Source organism: Dama dama, chromosome 5 (assembly GCF_033118175.1).
Source record: "Dama dama isolate Ldn47 chromosome 5, ASM3311817v1, whole genome shotgun sequence".
In the NCBI taxonomy this organism is placed as follows: domain Eukaryota; kingdom Metazoa; phylum Chordata; class Mammalia; order Artiodactyla; family Cervidae; genus Dama; species Dama dama.
The window spans coordinates 60041013-60068646 of NC_083685.1; the positions used below are offsets into that span (position 1 = coordinate 60041013).

General features: G+C 47.7%; 1 protein-coding gene across 3 annotated transcripts in view; it reads left to right on the forward strand.

Moving 5' to 3' along the window:
* ARHGAP10 (Rho GTPase activating protein 10) overlaps window positions 1–22125 on the forward strand; it is a 368778-nt gene extending 346653 nt beyond the window's left edge. For 2 of the 3 annotated variants that reach the window (XM_061142466.1, XM_061142467.1), the window contains exons 21-23: window positions 14729–14881; window positions 16190–16281; window positions 21421–22125. In XM_061142466.1, coding sequence (XP_060998449.1) covers window positions 14729–14881; window positions 16190–16281; window positions 21421–21509 — 334 coding nt within the window. In that variant the 3' untranslated portion in view covers window positions 21510–22125. Of the gene's footprint in view, window positions 1–14728; window positions 14882–15023; window positions 15181–16189; window positions 16282–21420 lie in introns of all 3 variants that reach the window. The other variant, XR_009692905.1, reaches the window with a different exon arrangement.
* The last annotated feature ends 5509 nt before the right edge of the window (window positions 22126–27634 follow it).

Genomic DNA, 27634 nt, shown 5'->3' on the forward strand with positions numbered 1-27634 from the left:
TGACTCTGTGCTTCAAAAGCTACACTCGCCTTATCTGAGGTCTTGTAAAATGAAGTCCAAATGTATGTGGATCACATGGGACCCCAGTGGCTCTGTTGTAGAGAAATGCTGTGATCCTCGCCACCAGAAAGCAGCTTTACACAGGAAAACCTACAGTAGCTGATATTCTGGTGTAGGCAGTGTGTAAATACAGCTGTAGCCTCTGACAGGTAGAAAACAACCTAGCAGAATTGGATTTCTTGGGTTTCTGCTGATGGGTATGAATGGTGGGTAGTATTCATCACAGCCCATCAACCTGGAGCTATGACTTACCCTGTGCACTCAGTAAGGTGATGGGCGACCTCATTGCTGGTGAAGAATTGCACACTCAGTCTCCTTGGAGACATTACATCACAGGCCAAGGTATTTCAAATGTTCCAAAGTCATTTTTTCCCCAGTAAAGTAGTTTTCTCTTCAGTTTTAAATGATGGAGCAGGTCTTTGACAAGTAATTTTTTTTTTAGGTTCCCTGCCACAATTGAGAATCTCTTTGTCAGAAATACCAGGCATTGCTCTCTGCTTCCTTTACAGATTTCCAATGAAAAGAAGCACCTCTTGCCAGGACTTGCCCACATTCAACATGGCAGCATCCATTGGTACCCACATTGGAATGATGTGGGGAATTAATAGTGTACACAGTTGCCATGGTATTTATTGCAGGGAACGTCCTTAGGGGACCTCAGTTCTCTTTGGCCAGTGAGTTCTGGGTCTGAGGATTGGCTCAGGTCTGGATGCTGAATAAGGGATGGTGTTTCTTTTAGGCAGCTTTCTATTAGGCAACTAATCTCAGCCATCAACTCAGTCATTCTTGATCTATTAATTATGATACTAAGCAACACTCTTTGTTGGCTGTTCATCTGCCTTGTCTCTAGAAACATCGTGATCTATTAGACATTTCCAGAAGCTCCCTCAGTCAGAATTTCCTGCTTCCATTCTAACATTGGTAGGGAGTTTAAAAATAGAGCTTGTGCTTCTGCCTTCCTGTCATCTGTCCCCCCAGCTTTCTGGAATCCTATTATCCTTGTTACTGCTGTAATATTGTCTCCTAGGTCAGCCCCCACTACAAAGGACAGACATAGTGAGGTTAATTCTGCCCAGTTGCTTATTTATTATTGCCTCATGTACACTTTCCTTTAGGAAATAGTTACCTGTTTTTATTTTTTTTTCCCAGTTTTGTTTTATACCAACATGCCCAGTTCTCCAAGCTTTTTGATGTCTTTCTGTACAGTCAATGTGGTGGTCCTGGCATCAATGCTTCATTTAATGTGGACCATAACTTTTGTTAGAATGACTTTATTGATAGATAATTCACCCATTGAAAAGTATTGATTGTGACATAGTCACAGAGAGGTGTGACCATAGCCACAATCAATTTTGAAAGATTTTTATCACCAAAAGGCAAAGCTGAAGCTCCAATAGTTTGGCCACCTGCTGTGGAGGGTCCATTCATTGGAAAAGACTCTGATGCTGGGAAAGACTGAGGGCAGGAGGAGAAGGGGGTGACAGAGGATGAGATGGTTGGTTGGCATCACCGACTCAATGGACATGAGTTTGAGCAAGCTCCGGGAGATAGAGGAGGACAGGGATGTCTGGCGTGCTGCAGTCCATGGGGTCACAGAGTCAGACACGACTGAACAACAACAGCAAAGGCATTTTTAGAACATTGTCATCCCCTGTACCCATTAATTCCTGTGTGGTCAGCCTCTGTTTCTCTTCAGTATTCCCCTCATCTGTAGACAAACAGTAATCTACCTTCTGTCTAAATGGATTTGCTTATGAATCCTGTAAATAAAATCACACAATCGAAAAATATAAGATGGCTGCATCATAGAATAGCTCTTCATAACTGGGGATGTTGATACCCTGATGTGTAACTCAGCCTGTGTTCTGGCAGGCTGGGAGGGCAATAGATCCTTCTCTTTCTTCCACCCACTGTGAGGCTTGTGTTGGTTTGGTTTATCCTGAGTGTGAAAGTGTTCCTAGCACATCTGTCCTCGGAGCTGCCTTGAACTGAATCAAAGATTCATGCCTCCCCAGACTTGGTGCTTGTTAGTTAAAGTCATCATATGGTAGACTCCCGTGCCCGTTGTAGACTCCGTGTGTGCTCACTGGTGACCATCTTTATTCTTGTCAATGAAATAACTTGCTTCTTTTAATGTGGGCCGACAAACAGAAGTTTCCCATAGACAGTTACATGGCATTTGAGATTCCTTGAGTTTTGATTACTTGATTGCTTTTCAGGAAGTTGATGAACTTTGCTGGGAGATAGCAAAGTACCCCTTCAATTGTATTTGTGTCTATCACAACAGTGATTTGTCTAAATCAGAAAAATAATCCTCTTAAACAATTTTTAACTGGATTTGGTGAAATTGGGTCCAGGCTTAAAAGTGATAGGGTAGCTGTCATAGCAGACTGTGTCTTCACTTTTTCCCTTCCTCTCTCTTTTGTTCCCTTTCTCTCTCCTTCACCCCTTCAGGAAGGGCTTCTTCAACCCCATCACTCTTGATTTTACTGCTCTCAACCCTGCCAGGGGCAGTCAGTTCACCGTAGAAGCTAATGTCTTAAATTTTTATCTCTATTATGATGATTGTTTCGAAAGACAATAGGGAATTTATCTTTAAAAAAATTTAAAAAAAATACAGGCCATTTAAAAAATCTTTATGAAATTTGTTACAGTATTGCTTTTGTTTTATGTTTTGGTTTTTTGGCCTTGAGGCATGTAGGATCTTCGCTCCCCGACTGAGGATGGAACCCATACTCCTGGAAGGCCAAGTCCCAGCCACTGGGCCACCACGGAAGTCCTGGGAATTTATCTTTTAAATGTTTTCCCTCTCTCTCTCTTTCTTTCTTTGTTTTTGCATATCTGTATTTTGTTAAACTTGACTAAGATGAATAGAGATGGCTTTTGTAACATGGGGAGAAAACCGATGCAGATTTAAAAAGAGATCAAGAGAGGGTAGTCTTTAACTCCCCAGAATGAATTGCCCATCTTAGGAATTTCCAGAATCTTTACTGGCTGATCAGGTGATGATATCCTTATAATGCGAGCACCTTGCCTTCTCTGCTTACCTGAAGGTAAGCAGATCACCATTGACGGTGATCTCTAGTAGAGCTGGTGCTGGGAGGAGTAGTGCGCGTGGCAAGACGTACCCCCCGTGCTGTGGGGAGTGAATTGGAAGCCAGTGTCCCATACCTAAGTGAGCAAGTCCCTGGTGGGTTCAGAAAGATGGAGGTGTCAGATAGCCCGTAAGGAAACACAGGGCAGTGAGCAAGAGGAGAGAGCTGCCTTGCTGTGAGCCCCAGCAGTCTTGTGACGTCTGCTCAGAGGTTGAACCCTTCTGGACCTGTGTGGGCTGGGTACTTCGAGGGGGAGGAAGCTTATGCTTCAGCAGGGACTGGTGGTGAGAGGCTGCAGGGAAGGTTTGATGCAATAAATCACCTCTTGCATTTCTCAGAATCAAAGACTGTAGAGCATTGACTCTCAAGGGCCACAGACTTTGTTACAGATTCTTTATAAATATTTCATGTTGAGCCTCACATCAAACCTGGTAAGGCAGAGATACATTCTTTTAAAAAAATGTATGTATTTATATATTTGATTTCTCTGGGTCTTTATTGAGGCAAGTGGGATCTAGTTCTCTGACTAGGGATTGAACCCCAGCCCCTGTGTTGGGAGCAAGGAGTCTTAGCCACTGGACCACCAGGGAAGTCCTGATGTATTCATTTTTTAAAAAAAAATCTTTATTGAATTTGTTACAATATTGCTTCCGTTTTTTTGTTGTTTTTTTTTCGGCTTGGCTGTGAGGCATTTGGGATATTTGCTACCCAACCAATGATCGAACCTGCAACCCCTGCATTGGAAGGCAAACTCTTAATCCCTGGATCACCAGATGTATTCATATATCACCAGATCATAATCATATCATAATCATCATCACCATGTCATCACCAGATCATAACCATATATCACCCAATATAGTCCTTTTTAAACATACGGAAATGGAGGCACAAAGGTGGTCGGAAACTTGCTCCAAGTCACGTGACTAGTAAGGGGCAGAGGTTGTTTTTGACCCTGATCTGTGGTTCCCTTGGACTTGTTTTACGGTCAGTATGGAGATTGTCTGTTTGCAGATGGGGACCCGTCGAATTGAAGCTTTCCCCTGATTCTGAGACCCGGTGAACTGATGCAGGGTGGCTATCAGCTGGCCGCTGCCCTTGTTTTGAAGAGGCAGCACTGACCCAGTGTTGGGTCATGCAGCTGTGGTTTATAGTTATCTATGGGGAGTAAACACTTGAATCTGAATTTCGGCACATTCACCATCCACCTTTGGCTGAAGTCTGGGAGGGGAGAGGGCATTTTCCCCCACCACACCCCACAGCAGAGCTGGGAGACTTGAAAATTTGATATTTTGCAACAGAGCAGCATCCATAATCTTTTTATGAGTAATATGATATCTGGTAAAGCTCTTGAAGCTAATCTTAGGGCCCACATTCTTGGCCTTCGATCATCAGTCTCTGCATGTTCATTGGTGGAGAGGGTGGGGGTAATATAATAACTTTTGTCCTGTATACTTTCTTGGATCTTTTCTCTAACTTGGTACAGAAATTATGCTGCCCTGACCTCTTAGCTTCCTTGCAGCCTTCCATACATGTCCCTTATGCGTTGCTAGGTGTTTTTGGTATTTGTATTGTGTACTTGGCACTTGCGTGTAGCCTGATTCATTTCTCCCTTTCCAGGGCTGTAACTACAGGTTCTGAAGTTCAGGGGTTTTATTTTCAAGCCAGATTGTTGGTCATTCTTGTAACTTCAAACATAACGAAAAGTTGACTTTCCAAAATAAAGACAGTTGTCTGAATTTTTATCGTAGCTTCTCTACTGCTTAAGACTCAAAAAAATATTGTCTTCTCTTGAGACTTATTTTGTTTTTCTCTTTCCATTTTATCAGTTTTTGTTGTAATTTGTCATTGGCTGTTCATAGATTGGTTGGCTGTATCTCAGTATTGAAATTCAGGCAGGGGCTTGTGAGCTTTCTGCGAGTTGGAAGACTGGTGTAGATTGGTGAACCACTGACTTTGATCATTTATTTAACTTATCAAAGAATTTTCTTTTCCTTTTTGAAAAATTTTTTAATTGGGGTATAATTGCTCTATGACATTGTGTTGCTTTCTGCAGTACAACAACATGAATCAGCTGTATGTATACATACTGATATACGGCTGATGGGCTCCAGTCCAGAGGGTCACAAAGAGCTGGACACGACTGAGGCGACTTAGCTCGCATCCATATATCCTCTCCTTCTTGAGTGTCCCTCCCACCCCCACCCCCCATTCCATCTCTCTAGGTCATTACAGAGCACTGAGCTGAACTCCCCAAAGCACTGGTTTTAGGGTCAAACAAGCCTAGCTTTGCATTCTTTCCCTGCCACTTAAAACCTTGGAGGACTTACATAAATTACTCCAGCAAACCAAAGCTCAGCGAGATTATCTGTAAAGGGGGAGTACGAGCATCTGCCCCTCTGAATTGTTGTGAGGTTTCTGGCGCCACATGAAATAAGACCCCTCTGCTCCCCTGGGAGCCCTGGGTGGCCACCTGCTTGCATTTTCCTTTCCTCTGAGAACCTAACTTGATGGTCTTTGTTGAACTTGACCTGACTTCCTGGTTCATCAGTTATATAATCTCCCACCAAATGTTTTAGGAGAAATGACCTCTCTAGTCCTGCGGGAGCCTTTGGCATTGACCCGAAGTTGTGTTGTTTCCAGCAGTTACAGTAGTTATTCCAGGAAGACCCAGGGCTCCCTTCCTAACCTTGCTATACAGGAATCTTCTCTGGAGAAACTTATGAGAAAATGGCCCTTTGGTATTGCGTGGCCAGGGCATGGGGTTCCCATGGGGCCCAGTGAACTCCCTAAACTGTTCTGAGCAGTTTGGGAAGCTCACCCATCATGACAGGTAACCTGTAAAACAGCTTGGGGAGTAACCAGAGGATCTTCATAGCAGAGAAGTGGTGCACCCCTTTCAAGCTGTGCTCGGGAGCCCCCCTGTTCTATATGTTCCACTCGTGTTGGGTGGTGGTTGTCTTCCACATGTGAATTGAGCTTATAGAAACATTCCTGCCAGTTGCCCTGCAGGACCACAACTCTGAGACCCCTCCAGCCCTGTAATTCTCTGAAATGCTGCTGCAGCTCCTTTTCCATTGAGCTAGCAAGCCTTGTCCCTGATTCACAGATCATCTGGAAAGAAGAGAAATGCGATTCAAGGAACACTTTGAGCGAAAGACTGGTTAGAGTTAATCACTCTCAGATAGTTCTTGGAGTTACCACTCTCAGGTATTTCTTTTATAGTGAAACCCAAGTAAATGATCCTGGGAGTGAACTGCATAAGATACTGGCTGACTCAACGGGCATGTCCTTTCTTGTCAAGGGAGGAAAGCTACCAGCTGGCTTAGCATCCTGCAGGGTGGGGATTGAGCGTTCAGAGTGGTCGTGTCCAGCCTCAAAGGGTTCTGTCCTATCTGCATTTCCTTCCATTCCCTTCCTTCTCTCACTGCTCACCTCCCTCCTGTAGAAGACATTTTTTCTCAAGGGGGAGCAAGTTCTGGCTTTTAAGTGCTGGCTTGATCTATGGGCTGTCTCCTTCCTGCATGCAGGTGATCTTGAGCAATTTGTCAAGAGAGCTTCTGCGGCTGGAGAGCCCTGGATATTTGCACATTGGCTCCTAACACACACAGGAGCCCCATGCCACAAAACCCAGGAAGATGGAGGAAGGGGAGTGGGCTTCTCGAGCCCCGGGGAGTTTTCCATCAGTGTCTTCATGTCTTCCAACTCTCCACTACAAAATAGATTCACATCTAATCCATCTCATTCAGGAGTCTGCAACCTGCATCCCACTGCTGTCTGTTTTTAATATATAAATAAAGTTTTATTGGAACACAGCCACCCAGACACTGACATTCTGTCTGTGACTGCTTTTATGCAGCTGTGATAACAACTGGGTTAAGAGGGTGCAAGACCTACAGCCTGCAAATCCCCAAGCATTTACTGTCTAGCCCTTTGCAGAAAAAGCTTGCCAACCTCAATCTATCTTATAAACAAAACCAATCTTTTTGGAAAAGCCCACATTCCTTAAAAACCAGTTTCAATAATTGTGGTTAATCTCCACGTTTCAGATGGGTGGTCTAAGTGATTTTTAAATAGAACCCTTATGAATTTTTTCTTATTATTCAATTAACCAAAAGGTTTCCTGCACATATGTAATCATAATTTCAAAAGGCTTTTAGTGTTTCAACGATTTAAAAAATTATTTGGGGTTATTCTTTTTGAAACCTATTGTTAAAAATAGGCATTTTATTTTGAAATAGTTTAAGATTTATAGAAAATATACAAAGATAGTATAGAGAGTTCCTGAGACCCTTCATTCAGCTTCTACTGTTAACATCTTACACTGAACCACTTTGGTTTAAGCTAAGAAATCGGTTGGAACTATCACTCTCGGACAGTTTTACTTTTAACCAAACTTACTTTGGTTAAAATTAAGAAATTCACATTGGTACAACACATACAGGGTGTATTTGTATTTCATTATTATTTTTTTTAAACTCATGTCCTTTTGTTCTAGGATCTAGCCCTAGATCATATGTAGTCATATTGCATTTAGCAACTTTTCTTCCCCAATGATGATATTTCCTTAATGTCTAGAGTTTTCTTTCTTTAACATAGTTCGTTTCTTTAGGTAAAGAAGATGATTCATTAGTGAAGAAACAAGTCTGAAAAGCAGAGGCGAGAATACCTAATGGTCATAAGAAATGAACTTGGTGCTCACTGTTCTCCAGTCACTCCTGGATGCTTTCTGCCTATAATTTTATTTATATCTTACTGCCAGCCAGCCTCTTAATAATTACTCTCACTTTAGCCAAGGAAACTGAGACCAAGGAGATTGTTAGTCGCATGTTTGAGTTGTGGCTGACCCTCAGCCAGAGCTGATAATGCCAGCTGTCTTCCAGGCTCCGAGAGAGTGAGAAGTGTCCTCCTCTGTTCCCCACCAGCCTCATTTTTCTTTCTTTTTTTAACAAAAAGAGGAAGAAACTTAAGGAGATTATGAAATTGCAGATGGGCACCCAGCCAGAGCTGTCTTGGAACCCAGGTGTCTGTGGAGTAGCACATGTCGTGGTGTGAACAGAATCCTTCCGTTGCCCTGCCTGGGAGCATTTGACTCCGTGGTCTTGTCCCCTGGGTACCCCTGCCTCCCCTCTCTCCATTCAGCTCATGTTTCATTCCAGCCACTCGCTGGTAGGGACCTGTGACTCTGAGGTCTTGCCGTCTTGTCAGAGCGCAGCTTTGACCCAACATGACCTTGAGTAAGTCACCTTCGCCTTTCTGCTGTTGGCTTGTCACGTGTCACGTTGGAACGAGTGCGATAACGCGTGCGCGTTGGGTCTGGCGGAGTGCCGACGGCCAGGGTGTAGGGAGCGGGTGAGAATCCTGATGAGCAAGGTGTCGACTCGGGGCAGAAAGTCTCTCCCGACGCCCACATGACAGCTGCCTCCCCCTCTGTCCCCCCGCGGGACGCCGGGCCCTTCTCGGCATGGCCCGCATCACGCTGCGTCATGATCATCAATGTGCCGTTCCCCTCTCACCTGACTGGGTGCTCGTCGTTCCCTGGGTATCCCCAGGGCAGGCGTGGGGCCTGACTGGTGGTCCTCAGATCCTGAACCATGAGTGAGCAGGGTCCAGTTTGAGCCCTGCTACTGATCAGCGCTGACCTGGCCCACCACTGTGGCTTCTGGCGACTTGTCACAGGCGCTCACCTCTCCCCACCGCGCGCCCTCACTTGGAGCCAGCAGGGTGCTGGCTGGGGAGTGCTCCTTCTCTGGCACGTCAGGAAGAGCAGTGGCATGTATTTGAACAGAGATTTTCCATAATATACAGATCGACAATATTTCCTTCTGTCTTTATTAAAGTTTTCAAACACTTTTGCCCAGGACAGCTGTTCTAGACTTATGCTGTATGCTTCCCGGACTGGAATGAAAGATCATTTCACTAATGTGTTAGCTTCTGCTCAGAGACCTTGCAAATGAGGTTTTAAAATCTTTCCTTCCAGTGCAAACTTCTGATTTGATGCCGACATGATAAAGGCCATCTTCGGACATCTTGGTGCTTGAGGGATTTAATCACTTTAGAGAAACAGTCATTTCTTTCCTTGATACAAATTCTCCCTTGAATGTTACCTTACGCCCTGTGCTCCCAGAGTTTGGATCCAGGTACTTGTACTGCCAGCAATACCTAAGGCCTGACCTGCCTCAGCTATGCAAGAAATATTTGTTAGAGATAGACAGGCTCTGGTGACTGGTGCAGCTGTTGTCGAATTTCAACAGTTAAAAGCCTAAGTCCCCTTCCCTATTTCTGAAATGTTTGTGCTGTTTTGCTGCCAAAAAGTTTCTTAATATGCACTGTGCGTGGAGTCTGGTATTGGAGATTGGGTCGCCGTTTGAATCCCAAGCAGCATCTACTGCCGATTTGTTATGTTTCCAGAAAAATAAGTTCTGCAAAGCGTACGCATATATAGCTACGGTCATAATGTTGTGTTCAGGGTTTATTCCTCTGCACGGTGAGAGCTACAGGGTCTTTCCCTTGGATTACAGACCTGTTTTGTCAAAGCAAAGATGTTGATTTTTGTTACTGGATAGAATTTTCTTATCACTTTCATAAATGTGTGTTCCATTCCCTACCCCCTTCCCCTCCCCAGATCAGAGACATCCCTGTCGCCTTTCAGTATCAGAAAGTTTTCCAGCATGAGTTTCTAAGTTAGCAGGAGGAAACCTCTGTGTTTTTTGGTGAAACCCTCTGTTTCCATTTCTTCCTTTTCTCTGAGAAGGAAACATTCCTCCTCAAAGGAAGGCTGGCTCTTCTGCCCTGAAAATGGAGAGGAGTCACCATGCTTTCAGTTTTGTGTGAGAAGTTGGGAAGAGAGCAGAGATGCACATTCATCTTTCTCTGTAATTTATTTCTCTTTTGGTAAATGTGGTTTCTGAGCTTTTCAGGAAGAGTTGACTTCTGCCTCTAGTTTTTGCAGACCACAACTTGGCTTTCAGGAAACAGGGCACTTGAGGTGCTCTTTTATAATTGGTCAGTGGCTTCTTACTCAATAAAATCAGTGGTTTATGATCACTTCAGTCTTGTTCATCAAAAATCCATAGTTAAAGGGGTAGGAGGAAGAAGGAATTAAATAGGTTTTTTTTTTTTTTTTTTAAGTGCTGAAACTTTTGGAAGTGAAAAGAGAGAACATTCAAAATCTTTTATTATATTCTAGCATATTTATTATGTTTTATTATTGTAGTATTTTTTATTCTTGGATCAACTATCAGTTTTGATCTTTTACTTGAGGACATTTTTAGCCAGAGTTCTTCTGTGAACCACAGAATACAAGAAATGACCTGAGTATTTTCTCGGTGCTCTCAAGGATGCTGGCATGAAGAACTGTGACATCAGAAATTTGATTCTGCTTTGCAAGCTCCCACATTGGCCTGCCATGATTCCGAGAATGCTGGCGGAGGACATGGGACTCCTGGTCAGAGTTAAAAGACTGTATTCAACACAGATAGAGCCGTCCTCAGAGGGTTCCTTTGAGTCGCATTTCTCACAGGGTGAGGCCTGCGGGCCAGATAACACCTGCCTGTGGAGTGCTACAAGAGAGAATCCAGAGCGCTGGAAAACCAGATCTTTTATGATGGTGGTAAAGCCTGTTTTTTACTCCAGGAGAGGACACAAACTATCTTCCAAGGCGCTATGCTTCATAAACACCTTTGAAAAGATAACCCAGTCTCTGCTCACTAGAAGTGCATAAACACCAGAGATTCATGTAGAATTGTCTCCCAACATGTACATAGCTAGAGCACTTCTAGACGTGCAGGAGAGGCGTTCATTCATTATGTACATGGGTGCCTTAGGGCTTCCTTCTCTCCTAGAGCGCAGGCTGAGAAGAGCTGCTAGGCCTTTGCTATGGGTGCCCTTTCCCAAGTGCTTGAAGTCAAAGTGAAAGTGTTAGTCGCTTCAGTCGTGTCCAGCTCTTTGCCACCCTATGGACTGTAGTCTGCGAGGCTCATCTGTCCATGGAATTCTCCAGGCAAGAGTACTGGAGTGGGTTGCCATTCCCTTCTCTATGGGATCTTCCCAACCCAGGGATTAAACCTGGTTCTCCTGCATTGCAGGCAGATTCACTACTGTCTGAGCTACCAGGACAGACACCACCCTGTCCCAAATGCCTAGGGTTCCTCTAAAATGTTTAAGTCAAAGAAGAGAAAGAGAATATCAGACCTTCTATCTTAACACATTATCAACTGGAGACATATTAATGCCATAGGTGTTTGTTTCTGCAAAACTCCCCCAGTCCATAATGTATTAAAAGTAATACTTTACTATTTTTTGAGAAAATATAAGTATTATATTTAAAGACTTAAATACTTAAAAATATTTTTTGATCCTTTTTGCCAAAACAAAACCAAACCCAAATTCTGAAAAGTAGGGAATGGTTTATATAAAAAAGCTCACGTTTACTATTTCTTGTCTTCAAAAAAAAAAAAAAAAAATTATGGGAAGATTGCTTTGGAGACACCTTCTAGCCTCTGCTGGCTGAGGTGAGAAGTCGTCAGGTCTTCAGTCTCAAGTATATTTATGTAACTGCTTCCTGCCTCATCCCGGCTCCCAGCAGAAAAGCCAGTGGAAAGTTTCTTGAGACCACTCGCTCTGTTTCCCGAACCTTGTTTGGCCAGTCTCACAGGACTTCATTTCTCCATATGACGATGCTGCCTCCCTACAGTGGAGGCTGTCCCCAGATGTGTGTCTTATGACCTCTTACAAATACTCCAGCATGCAAAGTTCGTGCCCACGGAGAAGTCCTCCGCTGAGGCTTCTGAGATGTTGTGGAGAAACCCAGGGACTCAAATAAAGAAGGACTTCCCAGGTGGTGCTAGTCATAAAGAATCCACCTGCCAGTGCAGTAGACACTAGAGATGGGGGTTCAATCCCTGGGTTGGGAAGATCCCCAGGAGGAGGAAATGGCAACCCGTGGGGTCACAAAGAGTCAGACACGACTTAGCTACTGGAACATACAGCACACACATAAAGAAGTTTAGGTCTCAGTGGGAAGTCTGGAAGGCTCTTTTTTATGAACCATTGAGTGCGGGATTGCCAGCACATCTCTGTGTTGAAAGACAGTAGAAAAATCACAGAGAACAAACCAAGAAGCAAAAAAGGCTCATGTTGAGAGCTTGTCTCTGGAAAGGGTGGAAAAGCCAAGCTAGGGATATGCCCTTGCCTTTTGCATCTGCTATTCCAACAATTCTTTCACTTTCTAGAAGGCGTATTTTCCCTTTACAAAAAAACAAAACAGTTTTCTTTAAAAAAAAAAAAAAAAAGATATGAGGATGAAATAGATAATAGCTCTAAAATTTATGACTTTCACTTTGAAAGAGCCTTATAAATATACACATCGCTACTCTGTCTTCATCTCGTGGCCATCCTCTCTGTCAGCAGATGGATGGCCATCATTTTATCACTTGACTATTTATGACCAGGAAGAGTTGATGGGGGTGGGGTAGTACACTTCATTCTCCACCACCACCACCCCCGAGCACCTTGAGTAATTGCTGGGAGATAAAATGGCAATTGTTTGGCTAAGTGTGGTCTTAAATTCTCTGTCAGAGCTTCACTCCCGCTGTCCTTTCTTGATTAGTAAGACACCATTAAAGGTTCCTTTTCTGCTAAACAATGGAGTGACTTTTGCTGTTGGATATACGGACCCCCTTGGGATTTATAGGGATGATATATATTTATAGCTTGGTATGAAATAGATTTGATGACTTCCAAATGAATGGTTGGACAGGGGGATTGTAAAGAAGTTGTTCTTGATTGTAAAGAATAACTTGTAGTCTTTTGGCTGTGTGGGCTCTTAGTTCCCTGACCAGGGATCAAACCCACACCCCCTGCATTGGCAGGGTGGAGTCTTAACCACTGGACTGCTGGGGAAGACCCCCAAAGTGTAAAGTTTTTAAAACATGCATCCCTCCCCCCACTTTTTTTTTCTGATGAAGAGGATAGGAACCTTCTCTGTACTAAAAGCCTATCAAGTCAGTCATGCAATATTTCATGCACTTGATGGATAAAAGCCAGGTACAGTGTTAGAACATCTGGATTGAGTTCCCAGATGTGGCTTGAAGACTTCCCGTGCTGAGCACTCTGCCTGGCTTTATGCAATCTACAGAATTATAAACCTGCCATTATCCAGAGGCTAAAGAAATATCTGAAACCATCCCAGAACAACCCATGCTAATCTGCACTCCCGTTTATTGTTGTGGTGGGCCTGTAGTGAAGTTCTGTGTCTTAGGCCAGAGGAGACGTAGCTGGTGGGGGGCGGCAGGTGGGGGGGTGGCAGCTGGAGCTGAGCTGAGGGAAGGGATAGATTGGAACAGGCAGAGGAGCGGGGGAGACTGGGAGGAGGGGTAATGTCGGGGGACCAGAACCGTGGGCAGAATGGCCAGGCTGCTGGGGGCGCTGCTGGAGGACGGATGGGGGAGTGCACCAGTTCTTGGGGGAGGCAGATGGGGTGGACTGGGTCTTACCAGGTTGGCTGATGGAGCTCTCTGAGTGCGAAACATGGGGCTGGGGGCTCGGCTAGGAGACCACAGCAGCAACGCAGGCGTGAGCAGTAAGAATGGGATCGCCTCCTGTTTACGACGAGAGGGTACAGAAAGGAATAGCCTGGGAGCTTCTGCAGAAAAAATGGACAGAACGTGAGGTGTGTTCTCGTCCACAAGAAGAATCAAAGAGAAGGCTCTGGGATGTGAAAATACAGAAGCTGCTCATGGAAATTGGTTTTAGCCCAAGAGGGTGAAATTGAGGTGAAGAGCATCTGGGTGTAGCTGCGCTGAATACCCATGTGTTGAAAATGTCCTTGAATGAAATGAGCAGCTTTCAGCGCATTACTTTTAAGGCAAGCTTGGTTGACCATAGTCCCAAGGCTCCAGTTTTGAGACCATTGAAGAATAATTTATTTCAGATCCACATATATTTATTGAACTCTCCATGTTTAGAGACCCTTCCATGAATCTGTTTACTTGTCTGTTTACATTAACTTATTTTCAAAATTGGCAAATACTAGGGAATGTTCAGGTTATCAGGGGTTTGCTATTCCTTGGTTTCTCCCTTAAATGCTAGTTTTTTTGTCTACTCTAAAGGAATCTCAATTCCTAGTGGCATTTTGTTATGAGTTTCCACATGTATAAGACCAGGTGAAAGAACTTTAGATATGAAAAGGCCACTGTTGAATTTTTAGAGGTATAGGTCACGGGCTTAACTATAGATTCTTGTGACTTTCCTTCTAAGCAGAAAACACCAATAATTCACAAGTCCAAGCAATTTGTTTTGTCCATTGGATTCGGTGTTCTAATTAGTGAATCAACATGATGCTAGGTTGGACAAGACTAGATCTTCTCCATAAACCTGGAGAAGTTCAACAAGACATCTCCAGTTCTGAGGTGTGGCTCTTGGGGCTACAGACCTGGGAGGGTTCTGTCCTTTTGGATCACCTGGAGAGAGAAAGAAGCTCTCATCCTAGCTGTTGGGGAATGGAGTGTCATGTATTTGGTGTTCTATGGCCTTTATACTATTAATTCTATTCTTCAAACTTCCACCCTTAGCCCAAGCCAGGCGCGATCATCCACAGTCCAGTGGCTTAACCCTCAATCTCCAACCACGCCGAGCTGCAGCCCAGGTGTTACACCTCCTTCACCCAAGCTGTCACCTTTTCCCCTCTCTCTTCCTGCCACTGTAGCGGACAAGCCACCTGAAAGGTATGTAGTTTTCAGTGTGACGTAGAATATGGGGGTGGCGCGCAGAGGGGCTTGATCAACCTGAGCGGGTTCTTGTGCTCCCCGCATGGAAAAAGCTTCCTGTCTCCTGGACTTTGTGGATATTTATAACCTTATCTTAAAGGTTCAAGAGCAAGTACCTTCTTAGGAGAAATTTGCCTTACGTGAGACCTGCTTGAACCTACCCTTTCTGGTGCTGGTCGTGCGTTTATGAAACCATGTTTTTTTGGAAGAACTCCTTATACATAAGTAGAAAGCACACATGCTTTGTTTTCCAGAAGGTAAGTATTGTTCAGTAGCTCAGTCGTGTCTGACTCTTTGCAACCCCATGGACTGCAGCATCCCAGGCTTCCCTGTCCTCTACTGTCTCCTGGAGTTTGCTCAAACTCATGTCCATTGAGTCAGTGATGCCATCCAACCTTCTCATTTTCTGTCGTCCCCTTTTTCTCCTGCCTTCAATCTTTCCTACCATCAGGGACTTTTCCAATGGGTCAGCTGTTTGCATCAGGTATAAATGGGGTGCTGGAAACTGTAATTAATACGGCCCTTTGATGGGCTAGTGATGCAGAGGCCAGAGTGCTTTAGCAAAGCCCATCCTCGGGCCAGCAGACTGGCCATCCCCATCAGTGGCTCCCCTCCTGCCGTGAGAGGGGATGTTGCCTTCTGCCCTGGTGTGTAACTGGCTGGCAGCCTGGTTTCCATCCTTCCCCACTGGGTTCTTTTCCCACGAGAACACACAGGATGTTTTGACAAGCGGAGAGAAGTTGAGCCTGATGTGCCTTTTGGGGGCGAGAGTGAGGGGGTCAAATATAGAAGACCCAGCTGAGAACAACAAGCCCTTTCCAGCGGGGGCGTGGAAACAGACCGTGGGTGCAGGACTGTGTCCTCGCTGCGTGGCTGGAGCCACTGACTGTCTCTGCCCGTAACTGACTCGCCCCTGTCTCCAGACACTGGTGCTTTTCCTTAATCCATAAACTGAAATGCATTGGAAATAAACATGCCCCGTGGCACTAGTAACACTGAAGGAGAGGAAAGGGCATCCCACTGAGCGCAGAGGAGAATTAGGTGAAGAGGTTCAGGGTGAGCTTCTCAGAGGGGCTCCCTAAAAGGAAGATCTGAATTTGAAACTCGTCAAGCGCTATGGTTTCACGATGTTCACTTTCCCGCTAGTCTCTCTTTTGGAAGGCACTGCTGCGGGGTGTCATAGAGATGAGATTTGGGAAACGCGGGTGGGGGAGAGGTGAGGTTTCTCACGCTGCGGTCTGTGCATCTCACACGTTCCCTCTTCAGCGTCATCAGTCGGAAGGCCCGGGCGGTGTACCCCTGTGAAGCGGAGCACAGCTCGGAATTGTCCTTCGAGATTGGAGCAATCTTTGAGGATGGTAAGTGTCCTGTGGGAGCTTTGCGGGGGGTCACTTTCTGCCCTCACAGAGGGTCTGCAGCCCAGAGCAGGCAGGCGGTCCCTGGCTGTGGGGTTGTCAGGAGCTTGTTGCTTTGGATGGGGAGGGCCAGCCCACATGGCTCCTGGGAACTGAACACCAGGGCCTGTGCGTGCCCACTTCTGCTTTAATCTTGGTTTTTCTCCAAACTTTTTAACTCTCAAGGGCATTTTTGTCCCGATGTAGAGAAGCTGGTGCAATGTGAAATCAAGAAATGTTTCTAATTTGCACCCTCTGTTTTCCTCCCAGAGTCCCCAACCCTCTTAAATACTTCGGGTTTGTCAGCCTTGAGTTACAGGCAAGTGCTATCATCAACCGATTTTGGTTTATCATTCCCTTACATTCTTAGGCTCGACATGAGTTTGCTTATTGGAATTGTGTCTGAATCTCTCCATGTGGGTATTGACTTTGCATAGTGAAACCAGGGTATAGATTTTATTTGTGTGTTTAATAGTCACACGTAAGCATTTTAGGAGCTATGCCTGGTTTCAGATTTCACAAATTCCTCCTGTGGTTCCATGTGTGTCTCTTCCCTCCCCCTTGATTTCTTTCTTCCCAGTCCTCCTCATTATGAAAATCATCGGTTGCTATGGAAACAGTGATGTTGTGTGGGGGTGTGGCTGCCCAAAAGAGATCTGGAGAAGCAGCGAGAACCTTTGATGCTTGGAATGGAATGGTTGATTAGCCAGAATGTTTGGAAGAGATGGAGTGTATCAACACAACGCCTGGTGCTATATTGTCAGTGATGTGGCATGTGCCGATGATTGTGTTTTAGAAAGCAAGTTGCCACATTTAGAGATTTCTATATCTGTGGGATACGTCCTCTGGAGCGCCAGAGACTACCGACAGTGTCAGCAAACAAACAACAGCAGCAAACCCCACATGTGACAAAATTATACTCCGTGGAGAAATTTTGTTCTTAAGAGTAGAAGCAAGACCAGTCTCCTGCCACTGTAACATACACACATACGGTTTGGCCAGGAGACTGTGGTCAGTTAGCTGCCCTGCTCCAGGCCTGTCTCATATTGACACCCATGGAGCAGAAGGGAAAGCTGAGAGCCTTGAAACGTGCCATTTAAGAAATGAAGATGAATTCTTTTATTTATTTATTTATTTATTTTTTGCTGTACCCTCATGTATGGCATCAGAGAAGGCAGTGGCACCCCACTCCAGTACTCTTGCCTAGAAAATCCCATGGATGGAGGAGCCTGGTAGACTGCAGTCCACGGGGTCACGAAGAGTCGAATATGACTGAGCGACCACTTTCACTTTTCACTTTCATGCATTGGAGGAGGAAATGGCAACCCACTCCAGTGTTCTTGCCTGGAGGATTCCAGGGACGGGGGAGCCCGGTGGGCTGCCGTCTATGGGGTCACACAGAGTCGGACACAACTGAAGTGACTTAGCAGCGGCAGCATGTAATGGCATGGAGTTTCCCAGGGGCTCAGATAGTGAAGAATCTGCCTGCAATGCAGGAGATGTGGGTTCCATCCCTGGGTTGGAAAGATCCCCTGGAGAAGGAAATGGTGACCCACCCCAGTATTCTTGCTTGGAGAATTCCATGGACAGAGGAGCCTGGCAGGCTACAGTCCATGGGGTCGCAAAGAGTCAGACACTTGGTGAGTAAAAAACAACATGTGCAACATGTGGGATCTTAGTTCCTCACCAGGGACTGAACCCACTCCCCCTGCAGGGGAATCATGGAGTCTTAGCCACTGGACCGCTTGTCACGCGGTGTGATTAGATTCGCTTAGGAACCCCTGAACACAGCATTGTTCATGTGATATTAACCTTGGTGGAAGATGTATCTATTAGGGTACCTTTGGCTGCAGGTAACAAAAACGGATAGAACTGGTGAACGCAGTCATGAAAATGGATTCCCTCACACAGGAAGAAGCCTGCAGGCAGGGAGCTCCAGGGCTAGTTAACCACAGTCACAAGGGTGTCACCAAAGCCCACAGTGTATGCATCTCAGCTGGGATTCAGGGGGCCCTGGCTGCTCCCCCAGCAGGGTGGGAAGGCTGCCCCGGTCCCGGGAATCATGGGCACGTTCAGCCATAGCAGGAAGGGTGTGCCTCATCCTTGTGTTCTTTTTGTAAGTATGAGAAAACCTCTCCCAGCTTCCTTCCTGGGTTATCTGTTCTCCTGTCTCAGTAGCCAGAGTGAGGTCAGATGCTCACCTTGAACCCACTGCTGGCCAGGACTTCAGACCACACACTTGGTCCAGAAACTCCTCCTCTGGACACAAAGACATAGGAAGGGGAAGTCAGAATTTCAATCAGATCTAGTTCTGCCAGCATGGATGATATTGGGAAAGGTCAGCAGATGTCTGATGGAGGAGAATGAAGATCTCCACTTCTAAAGTACCTCAGTGGCTTGCAGGAGTCCTAAGAAAAACAGTGTGTGCACAGGTGTGTGTGTGTATACACAGACATATCCATGTATACATGTACATACATATATGTACACACACATGCATCTCAGTGTGTTTTGGGAACAGGAGAGTGATTGAAAGCAGATAGCTATGGATTGTCAACCCTGCACTTACCTGCCCGAGGTCAGTTGGCTTTTCCACTTTCTGGGTGACCTGGACAAGTTCCTTAAGTTCTCTCTGCCTCAGATCCTCCATCCTGATCCACTAGGATGTTCTCATGGGTGGCGATGTGTCAGAGCAGCATTTTGGGCCACGAGTGCAGTACAGACATCTGAGGAAGCTATTGCTGACCACAGAGCTTCGCTTGGTGCCCTGTGGACCCGACTCCAATTTGAGCCAAGGCTCGGAGCCCTCAGATTTGGGGCTCTGTGATGCTGGTCTGGATGGCTGGCTGGGGCACCCAGGGAGTACTGGGTGTTCCTCAGGCCTTCCCCCAGGCCACCTACCCCAGAGATGCCACTGATGTGTTGACACTCTCCCTCTCCACAAGCATACTCACATATCATTTGATGTGAACTCCATGCCTTGCAGCTCTGGCCCCTTCTTTTGCAGCAGCAAATACACATGGGGACCACATTCAGAACCCATGCCCCCAGACTGTTTCTTAGGGAGGTGTTCTTAAAGGTCACAGACAATGGAAGACCCTTTGTCTTTGCTGTTCAGTCACTAAATCATGTCCCACTCTTTGTGACCTCATGGGCTGCAGCATGCTAGGCTCCTCTGTCCTTCACTGTCTCCTGGAATTTGCTTAAATTCGTGTCCATTGAGTTGGTGATGCTGTCTTAACCATTTCATCCTCTGCTGCCCTCAATCCTTCCCAGCATTGGGGTCTTTTCCAGTGAGTCAGCTTTGTGCATCAGGTAGCTAAAGTCTTGGAGCTTCAACTTCAGTATCAGTCCTTCCAATGAATATTCAGGTTTGATTTCCTTTAGGATTGACTGATTTGATCTCCTTGCTGTCCAAGGGATTCTCAAGAGTCTTCTTTAGCACCACAGTATGAAAACATCAATTCTTCGGTGCTCAGCCTTCTTTATGATCCACCTCTCACATCTGTGCATGACTACTGGAAAAACCATAGCTTTGATTATATGGACTTTCATTGTCAGTGTGACATCTTTGCTTTTTAATATGCTGTCTAGGTTTGTCATAGCTTTCCTTCCAAGGAGCAAGCATCTTTTAATTTCATGGCTGCAGTCACCATCTGCAGTGATTTTGGAGCCCAAAAAAATAAAATCTGTCACTGCTTCTACTTTCTTCCCATCTATTTGCCATGAAGTGTTGAGACGCCTAACACTTAAGCTGTTATTCTGGGGCAGTGTCTCCCATATCCCATAGCGGGCGCTGTGTGTGTAAGGTCTCAGGGCAGATAATGTTTTCGTGAGACACCCCGCGTCCCCCCCAGTACACACATGTATACGCATGTGCGTGCACATACACAAGGCATGTGTAGGGGTTATTTATGAGGACTCTAACCTGGTCTGAAGCATTGAGAGTGGTCTTGGAGGGTGGGTGGGGTGCCTCAGCAGATATCTGATGGGCGTGAGCGCAGAGGACCAGCCATGTAAAGCTCAGACTGTGGGTTGCTACACAGGAGTGGGTTCTGAACTCTATTTGCTGAGTTGCAGTCAGCATTGAAAATTAGGAAAGAGTGCATTAAAAAAAAAAGTGCATTGAACATAGTGAGAAGTATTATCCCATGAAGCTTTTGTGTGTTGGGCACACGTGCTGGATTTCAGCTACACAGTAGCCATCTTCTGATGGGTTGTGGTCACGGCTGCAGTGCTCGGCCAGTTCCTGACCTGTTCTGCTGGGCCGGGACACACTTGCACTCCTTCTATGCACGTGGCTTCCACGTCTGCTCCTGGTCTGCCCTGAGCTGGGGTCTCCCAATGGCTGTGGGGAGACCAGATGCGTCCAGACCTGGTGATGAGCGCTTAGACCTTGTGCCTGCTGCTGTCCAGCCTGTGGTCATTGTCTTGCGTGTCGTTATGGCTCTTTGTGGGACCTGGAGTCGCCCGACACTGGCCCAGGTGTGGAAGGCCTCCCCCTGCCCTCAGGAACGCCCCACGTGGGTGCCAGTCAGTCAGGGCACCCAGATGATGCTGGTGAGGCCTGGCGACTGCTGACAACGGCCGAGGATGACTCCCAGAGGAGCGGGTGTCTGGGGGTCTCTTAAGAGGAAGAATCCCCTGTGCAGAAGTGGGGGAAAAGGCGTCAGTGGAAAGCACTGCCCATGCAGAGGCCTAGAGGCTCACTTGGGGGCTTCTCTGGGCGATTCCCTGCGGGTGACCTGCTTGTGGGCAGAGTCAGGATGGGTGGGGAGGTGGCCAGGCCAGTGGAAGCTGGGGTTTGTTCCTCCGGACAGTGGAGGGTCGTGCTGTGATCAGCTGGATGTTCTGGAAGGTTCACTGAGCTCCCTGGTGCACTGTGGTGTAGGAGGAGCCTGACTAGATGCTGAGGATGGGTTAGGGGGCTTCTGTAGGGAGAAGTGGAGGCTGGGGAGACTGGGGGCAGAGGGGGCCCCTATAAATAACTCTCGTGCAGACTTGTAACCAGACGAGCCGGGGGTGACGCACAGCGGGGCAGGGAGTTCACAGGTGGCAAGTAGCTGGGGCGTTCTGATAACAAGGATGTTTCTTCCTTTCCAGTGCAAACCTCAAGGGAGCCTGGCTGGCTGGAGGGGACTTTGAATGGCAAGAGGGGGCTGATTCCACAGAATTATGTCAAGCTGCTGTAGCACCCAGCCCGCAGACCCTGGCCCCAGAGCAGCTGGGAGCGGCAAGACCCGTCCACCTCCCGGGCGGGACCACGGCCATCTGGACACTCCAGGGCGGGCAGCGGGGGCAGACGGCTCGAGGTGGGGGGAGAACGGTGTTGTGCGGTGCGGACCCAAGCCGCTGGAGAAGGCTGTGCAGATGAACAGGAGAGACTCTGCGTCTGGCACACCTGGGGACTTGTGGTTTTAAATTATCTGGTCTCTAGAGCAAGGGGGAGGGTGACCTTCTGCTGGCCCACCTGCCCCACTGGCAGCCACGTCCCGGGACACCTCCCCTCACACCTAAGGGCACTGTGCTGCCAGATGTGCCCCTAAGGCGGGTGTCATTGACGGGTTGCAGCGGGCAGGTGCAGGCTGCGTTGGTCTCTGTACCAACGCCTGGATGGACGGCCACCCTGGGGACAGCTCCTGCCTGGATGGACGGCCGCCCGCCCTGGGGACCCCACGCTCGCTGACAGGGCACCTGCGGACTCACGACCAGCTTCTCCCCCGTGCTGCTCACTGGTGTGCTGTTTCCCCGGCACCCCCTTTCCGCCCCGAGTTTTCTGTACATGGAATAAAATATAATTTACTATGGGATTCGTGTCCTCACATGGGGAAGAGGTGGTGGAACTCACTCGCTCTGTAACATCTCCTGGTGTGGCTGGTGGGCGGGCTTGCACTCTCCCCCGGGGTTGGCCTGCATGTGCTCACAGGTAGGATGGATTAACCGGGAGCCTGGCTGCTTTGGAATGGGGCATGTTTCTGGGGACAGGGCTCCCCTCTCTGACAGGTAAGATCCTGGCGGGTCCCCTCCAGCTACCTCAGAGGGCCTTGGGGGAGCCCAACCAGGACGGAGCTGGGATGCTTTCCCCAGAGCTTTGTGTGTGAGGGCAGCCTCCTGATGAGCTGCTGCGTACAGCCCTGTATCACGACCCCCGCCCCCAAATCCCATTCCCTCTGTTTTCCAGACTGCAGTGCCCATCTCTCCATCTGGATTAAGCTGGGCTATAGGGAGGTCTGGGCTCTGTGGACCCAGACCCTGCTCTTGGAAGAACTTCTGCCACATCCCCGCACACAGGGTGCGCCAAGTGATGCTTCTGTGGTCTTCTCAGCCTGACTCGCAGGCGCAGCCTGAACCAACCTCTCCGGGAAGAGGGGACCGCTCTGCCCCTGACCTGGAGCCCCTGGAGTGTGCAGCTCATTTGTAGGGGCCTCAGGACTCTGGAGCCAGCCCTGCTCCAGGGGCTGCTCGGGGGGCCCGGCACCTCTCTTTTCACAGAGGCTTCCTGGCCTGTCCCAGCCCTCCCCTCAGATTGTCCCTGGAAGGATGTGTCTGTTGCCTCTTCCCCAGGTGAGGTGACCCCAGCGTGCTGGTTATCAGCTTGGAGCTCGCCTCCCCTGGACCATGGAAGGTGTCAAGTGCGGGGTCAGGTGAGTGTAGAAAGACAGGCCCATCGAGAAGTATCCACTTTCTGACTAAAGTGTTAGTCGCTGAATCATGTCCGACTCTTGGCAACCTCACGGACTGTAGCCCACCAGGCTCTTCTGTCCATGGGGTCGTCCAGGAAGAAATACTGGAGTGTGTTGCCATTAGTGAAATATAATTGAAAATGCTGACCTGTGGGCCCACTGGAGAGTATTGGGGCTGCCAGGGGGCCCAGGGCCCCAGACAAAGGCTGGGCCTGGGGCTGCAGGCCAGGCTGGCAAGAGGGTGGGGATGGCACCTGTTTGGAGTTCTGCCTCCCTGCTCCTGCCTGCTGCTTAGATGTAGAGGAGAGAAGCTTGGCCTGGAGCAAACAACCCCATTTCTGTGGGAAAGCGCAAGCTTGTGGGCAGTCAGGGCGAGTGGACTCAGATTAGCACTGCAGCGATTTCCAAACTGTGTTCTTCATCGGAGTCCATCCACGGGGCAGTCAACAGAAGACTTATCGAGTTGAGACTGATGCCTTTGCTCACTGCTGTTGCCCCCAAGCTGTTGTTAGCTCCCAAAGTACATTTGTCACCACTTCCTCGGTCATGGAAATTGCTCTAAGGGCTGGCTGCCGGTGTGGGCTTTCCAGATGGCTTTCCAGTAGTGCTAAAGAAACTGAGCCCTGGGTTTGATCCCCGGGTCGGGAAGATCCCCTGGAGGAGGGCCTGGCAACTCCAGTATTCTTGCTTGGAGAAGCCCCAGGGACAGAGGAGCCTGGTGGGCTACAGTCCGCAGAGTCACAGAGAGTCAGACACGACTGAAGTGGCTTAGCACACACACTGGCTACCTGTGTGGTTTAGGGCAAATTAAATTGACTCTGAACTGTTTCTGCCTCCTAAAAAGCCAAGGATACTGAGAGATTTGGGGCGGAAGTGATAGCATATGCTCAGTTAGCGGGCAATGCTAGTGCCTGTACTGATGTGAGAGTCAGCTGCTCTGGTCCCCGCTGCCATGGGCCACCATCTGATGTTACTGATGTGAGAGTCACTTGCATCTGTTGTCGGGGCACCTGTGTTCTGTAGGATGACAGTGCAACAGTAGGGAAGCCTCAGGATAGGGCTGGCTGCAAGGACTCCCCCAGCCCTGCAGACTCCTCTGTGCTGGTTCCAGGAAGAACAGGGTTATGCCAAAGGGGAGTGGAGTGTGGGGGTGTCTTCCTCTGGGAGTAGGTGGTACCAGGTGGCCCCCAGCCGGGGAGCTTTCCTGGGCCTGGCCCAGAGTGCGCTTAATAACGGGACTGGGAGGAGTTCTCTTCTACCAGCAGATCTTCATTTCCCCAGGAGACACAGGAGAGTGGTGGTGGGTGTTTCTGTGTTTTTGTCGTGTGGGTATAGTTCCCTGAGCACCTACAGAAGGCTGGCTGAGCAGCGGCCCTGCCTCCACCAGCTGGCATCCTGTGTTCATTCAGAAGCATGACTGGGGGGCGGGAGGGCTTTGAGCAAAAGAGGGCACTCAGATTGTTTCCCTGCAGTGGGGCTTGCATTCTGTGAGGTCCCTAAAAGCCTGGCCCTGAGGGTCTCTGCACCCGGAAAGGGCATGCCAGATGAGAGCAAAGCCAGATGGCCTGGGCGGGGGGCAGTTATAACCCCTCTTTCTTTGTAGCAATAGAAGCATCTATAGTTGGGAGTACTGGGTGGCAGAGGCGGGGAGGCCGCTGATTGTGCTGGTGGTGGACATTCAACCCATACGTTCTTTACTGGGACTGACTCAGCCAGGAGAAGTTATCTTAGTGAAGGCTGTCAGGAGCAGAGAGCTTTGTTCAAGTGCAGTAAGCTGTTCACACTCTTTCTCCTTTAGTGTCTTGCTTCTGGGGGCTGGTAGTGGGTAAGGGTTGTTAGGAGTTGAATTGTGTACCCCCTTCCAAAATTCGTATGCTAAAGTCCTAACCCCGGTACCTGAATGTGACCTCATTTGACAATAGGATCATGGCAGATGTCATCAACTCAGATGAGGTGGGTGGGGTTGGACTGGTGTCCTTAGAGCAAGGGGCAATTTGGACACTGAGACAAGCGTAGGGAGGGTGGTGTGAAGACACACAGGGAGACAGTGGCCACGTGCAAGCCGCGGAGAGAGGCCGGATCCTCCCTTAGAGGGACCCAACCCTGATGACCTCTTGATTTCAGACTTCCAGCTCCCAGATGGGGAGACAAGACATTTCTGTTGATTTTAAGCCCCCCAGTTCGTGGTACCTTGTGACATTTCTAGGAAACAAATACGGTGGCTCAAAGTGCATGTTTTGAGTTAAAAAAATATACATATATACCTATTTTGAAATTCTGTTTTCCCTAGTTTGTACCTTGCTGATCTTGAATGTGTTCCTTTGACCTCTTATGTGTCAGCTTCCAGCCATGAAATGGAGAGAGTGGTACCAGCCTCAGTGGAAGACTGTGACAAATGATGATGTGACATGCCTGAAGGGCACCCAGCAAGAAACAGGGTTCAGTAAATGGGGAAGATGGGAGAAGGCAGCCACAGGGTGCCTGGGGGCTGGTCTCTGCCCCCTTCTCATCTCATAGCCATGCCCTGCCTGCTTCCCTCTAGCCTACGTGCTCCAAGGCCATGCCTTGCTCTCTCCCTCTGCCCTACATTGTCCAGGCTTCTCCTTCTTCCCAAGGGCATTCCGTGCTCTTTATTTTTTAAATAATTTATTTGGCTTAGTTGAGGCTGTTATTAGTTGTGGTGTGTAGGCTTAGTTGCCCCAAGGTATGTGGGATATTAGTTCCCCGACCAGGAATCGAACCCATGTTCCCAGCATTGGAAGGCTGATTTGCAACCACTGGACTACCAGGGAAGTCCCCCCATTCCCTTTCCCACTGGGCCCCTTATCACCTGCTCACTGGTTGTCCCCTCAAGACACTCACCAGGCTGGAAGGTTCCTTCCTCAGCCAGATGTTCTACGTGACTCTGAATCTTCTGGAGCCACCCGACTTTCTTCCCTCCCTCCTGTGGGAGGAAGTTATTCCAGGAGCGTGTCCTCAAACAACTTTCTGGCTTGAGCTCTGAGAACGTCTTCTCCGATGCTTGTCAGCACTCTTTTTCCTTGACTGGCCTGGGTGGTAATTTATTGCTAACCCGTCTGGGTAAGCTGGCACATTCTCCTGATGCTTTCATGTCTGGCTAAAAGTATCTCAATCTGTTGGGTAGAATACCTTGGAGAATTCTTTCCTATCAGAAGATCAACTTGATTGGAAAGAAGAGTTCTAATTTTTGCCCACCAGGAGACTTGCACTTTAGACTTCGGCAGTAAATGCATGGGATTGATTGAGGCTGCTCAGTACCATGTGTTATAGTTTCTGGATTTTTCCTTCCTTCTATGGTTTAACAGCTGCAGGTGGAGCAGCTTGGAGTGTGGGCAGAACACGATCTGACTCAGCTCAAGCAAGTTTTCACCACAACCCTCTCTGGATCAGGCTGGACCAGGGCACGAAGATCCAAAGAAATGGGTTTTTCAGGCCGTGGAAAACTTGAAAATCACTGTCTTGGCAACATAAATTCTATGAAAAAAATACCTAAATTGTGCATGGTACATTGGTTGAATTATCCCAAATTTCACCCCTCACTAGATGCATGCATGCCCTTATGGGTAACCCTCCCATGCCAACTATGGGATTGACTTTGTAACTTGCGTTGGCCAATGAAACAGAAGCAAACTTGATGCAATTAGAAGCTTGAAAAGTGCTATACACTTCCACTGTCTGAGAGCCTTGCTTATACCATGAAAATATGCCCCGACTAGCCTGCTAGAGGAAAGGCCACATGGAGCAAAACTAGCTCAGACCAGTTGGCTACATGACCAGCCCAAGCCCAGCCTGGCCCAGACCAGCAGGACTTCCCCTGCTGGCTAACTTAGGAGAATAACAAATGATGGTTGCTTTAAACCACTCAGTGTTGGGGTGGTTTGTAGAAAACTGCTACTCTGCTCCTTCATTCGCTTTGCTTTGGATTCAGGTTTGGTCTGAGAGTCCCTTGGAGCAAGAGATCAAACCAGTCATTCCTAAAGGAAATCAGTCCTGAATGTTCATTGGAAGGACTGATGCTGAAGCTGAAGCTCCAATACTTTGGCCACCTGATGCGAAGAGTCAACTCACTGAAAAAGATCCTAATGCTGGGAACCATTGAGGGCAAGACGAGAAGCGGGTGACAGAGGATGAGATGGTTGGATGGCATCACTAACTCAATGGACATGAGTTTGAGCAAACTTCGGAAGGTAGTGAAGGACAGGGAAACCTGGAATGCTACAGTCCATGGGGTTGCAATGAGTCGGGCACGACTTAGCAACTGACAACAGGTTTGGTCTGTGATGAATGTTAAAATCCTATTTTACTCTTCTCTTATCCAACATTGTTTGGGAAGCCACTGCTTTATTTCCAAGAAAACTGCTGCAACAGCAATTGGATGATTTGAAATGAAGGTGCTGGAGATACTTGTAATCAAGTCATTTTAGTCTGTGGACATTTGCAGTTTATCCAAAAGTATGTGGAGCTTCCCGGGAGAAGGAAATGGCACCCCACTCCAGTATTCTTGCCTGGAAAATCCCGTGGATGGGGGAGCCTGGCGGGCTGCAGTCCATGGGGTCGCACAGAGTCCAGACATGACTGAGAGACTAACACACATGTGGAGCTGACTTTAAGGG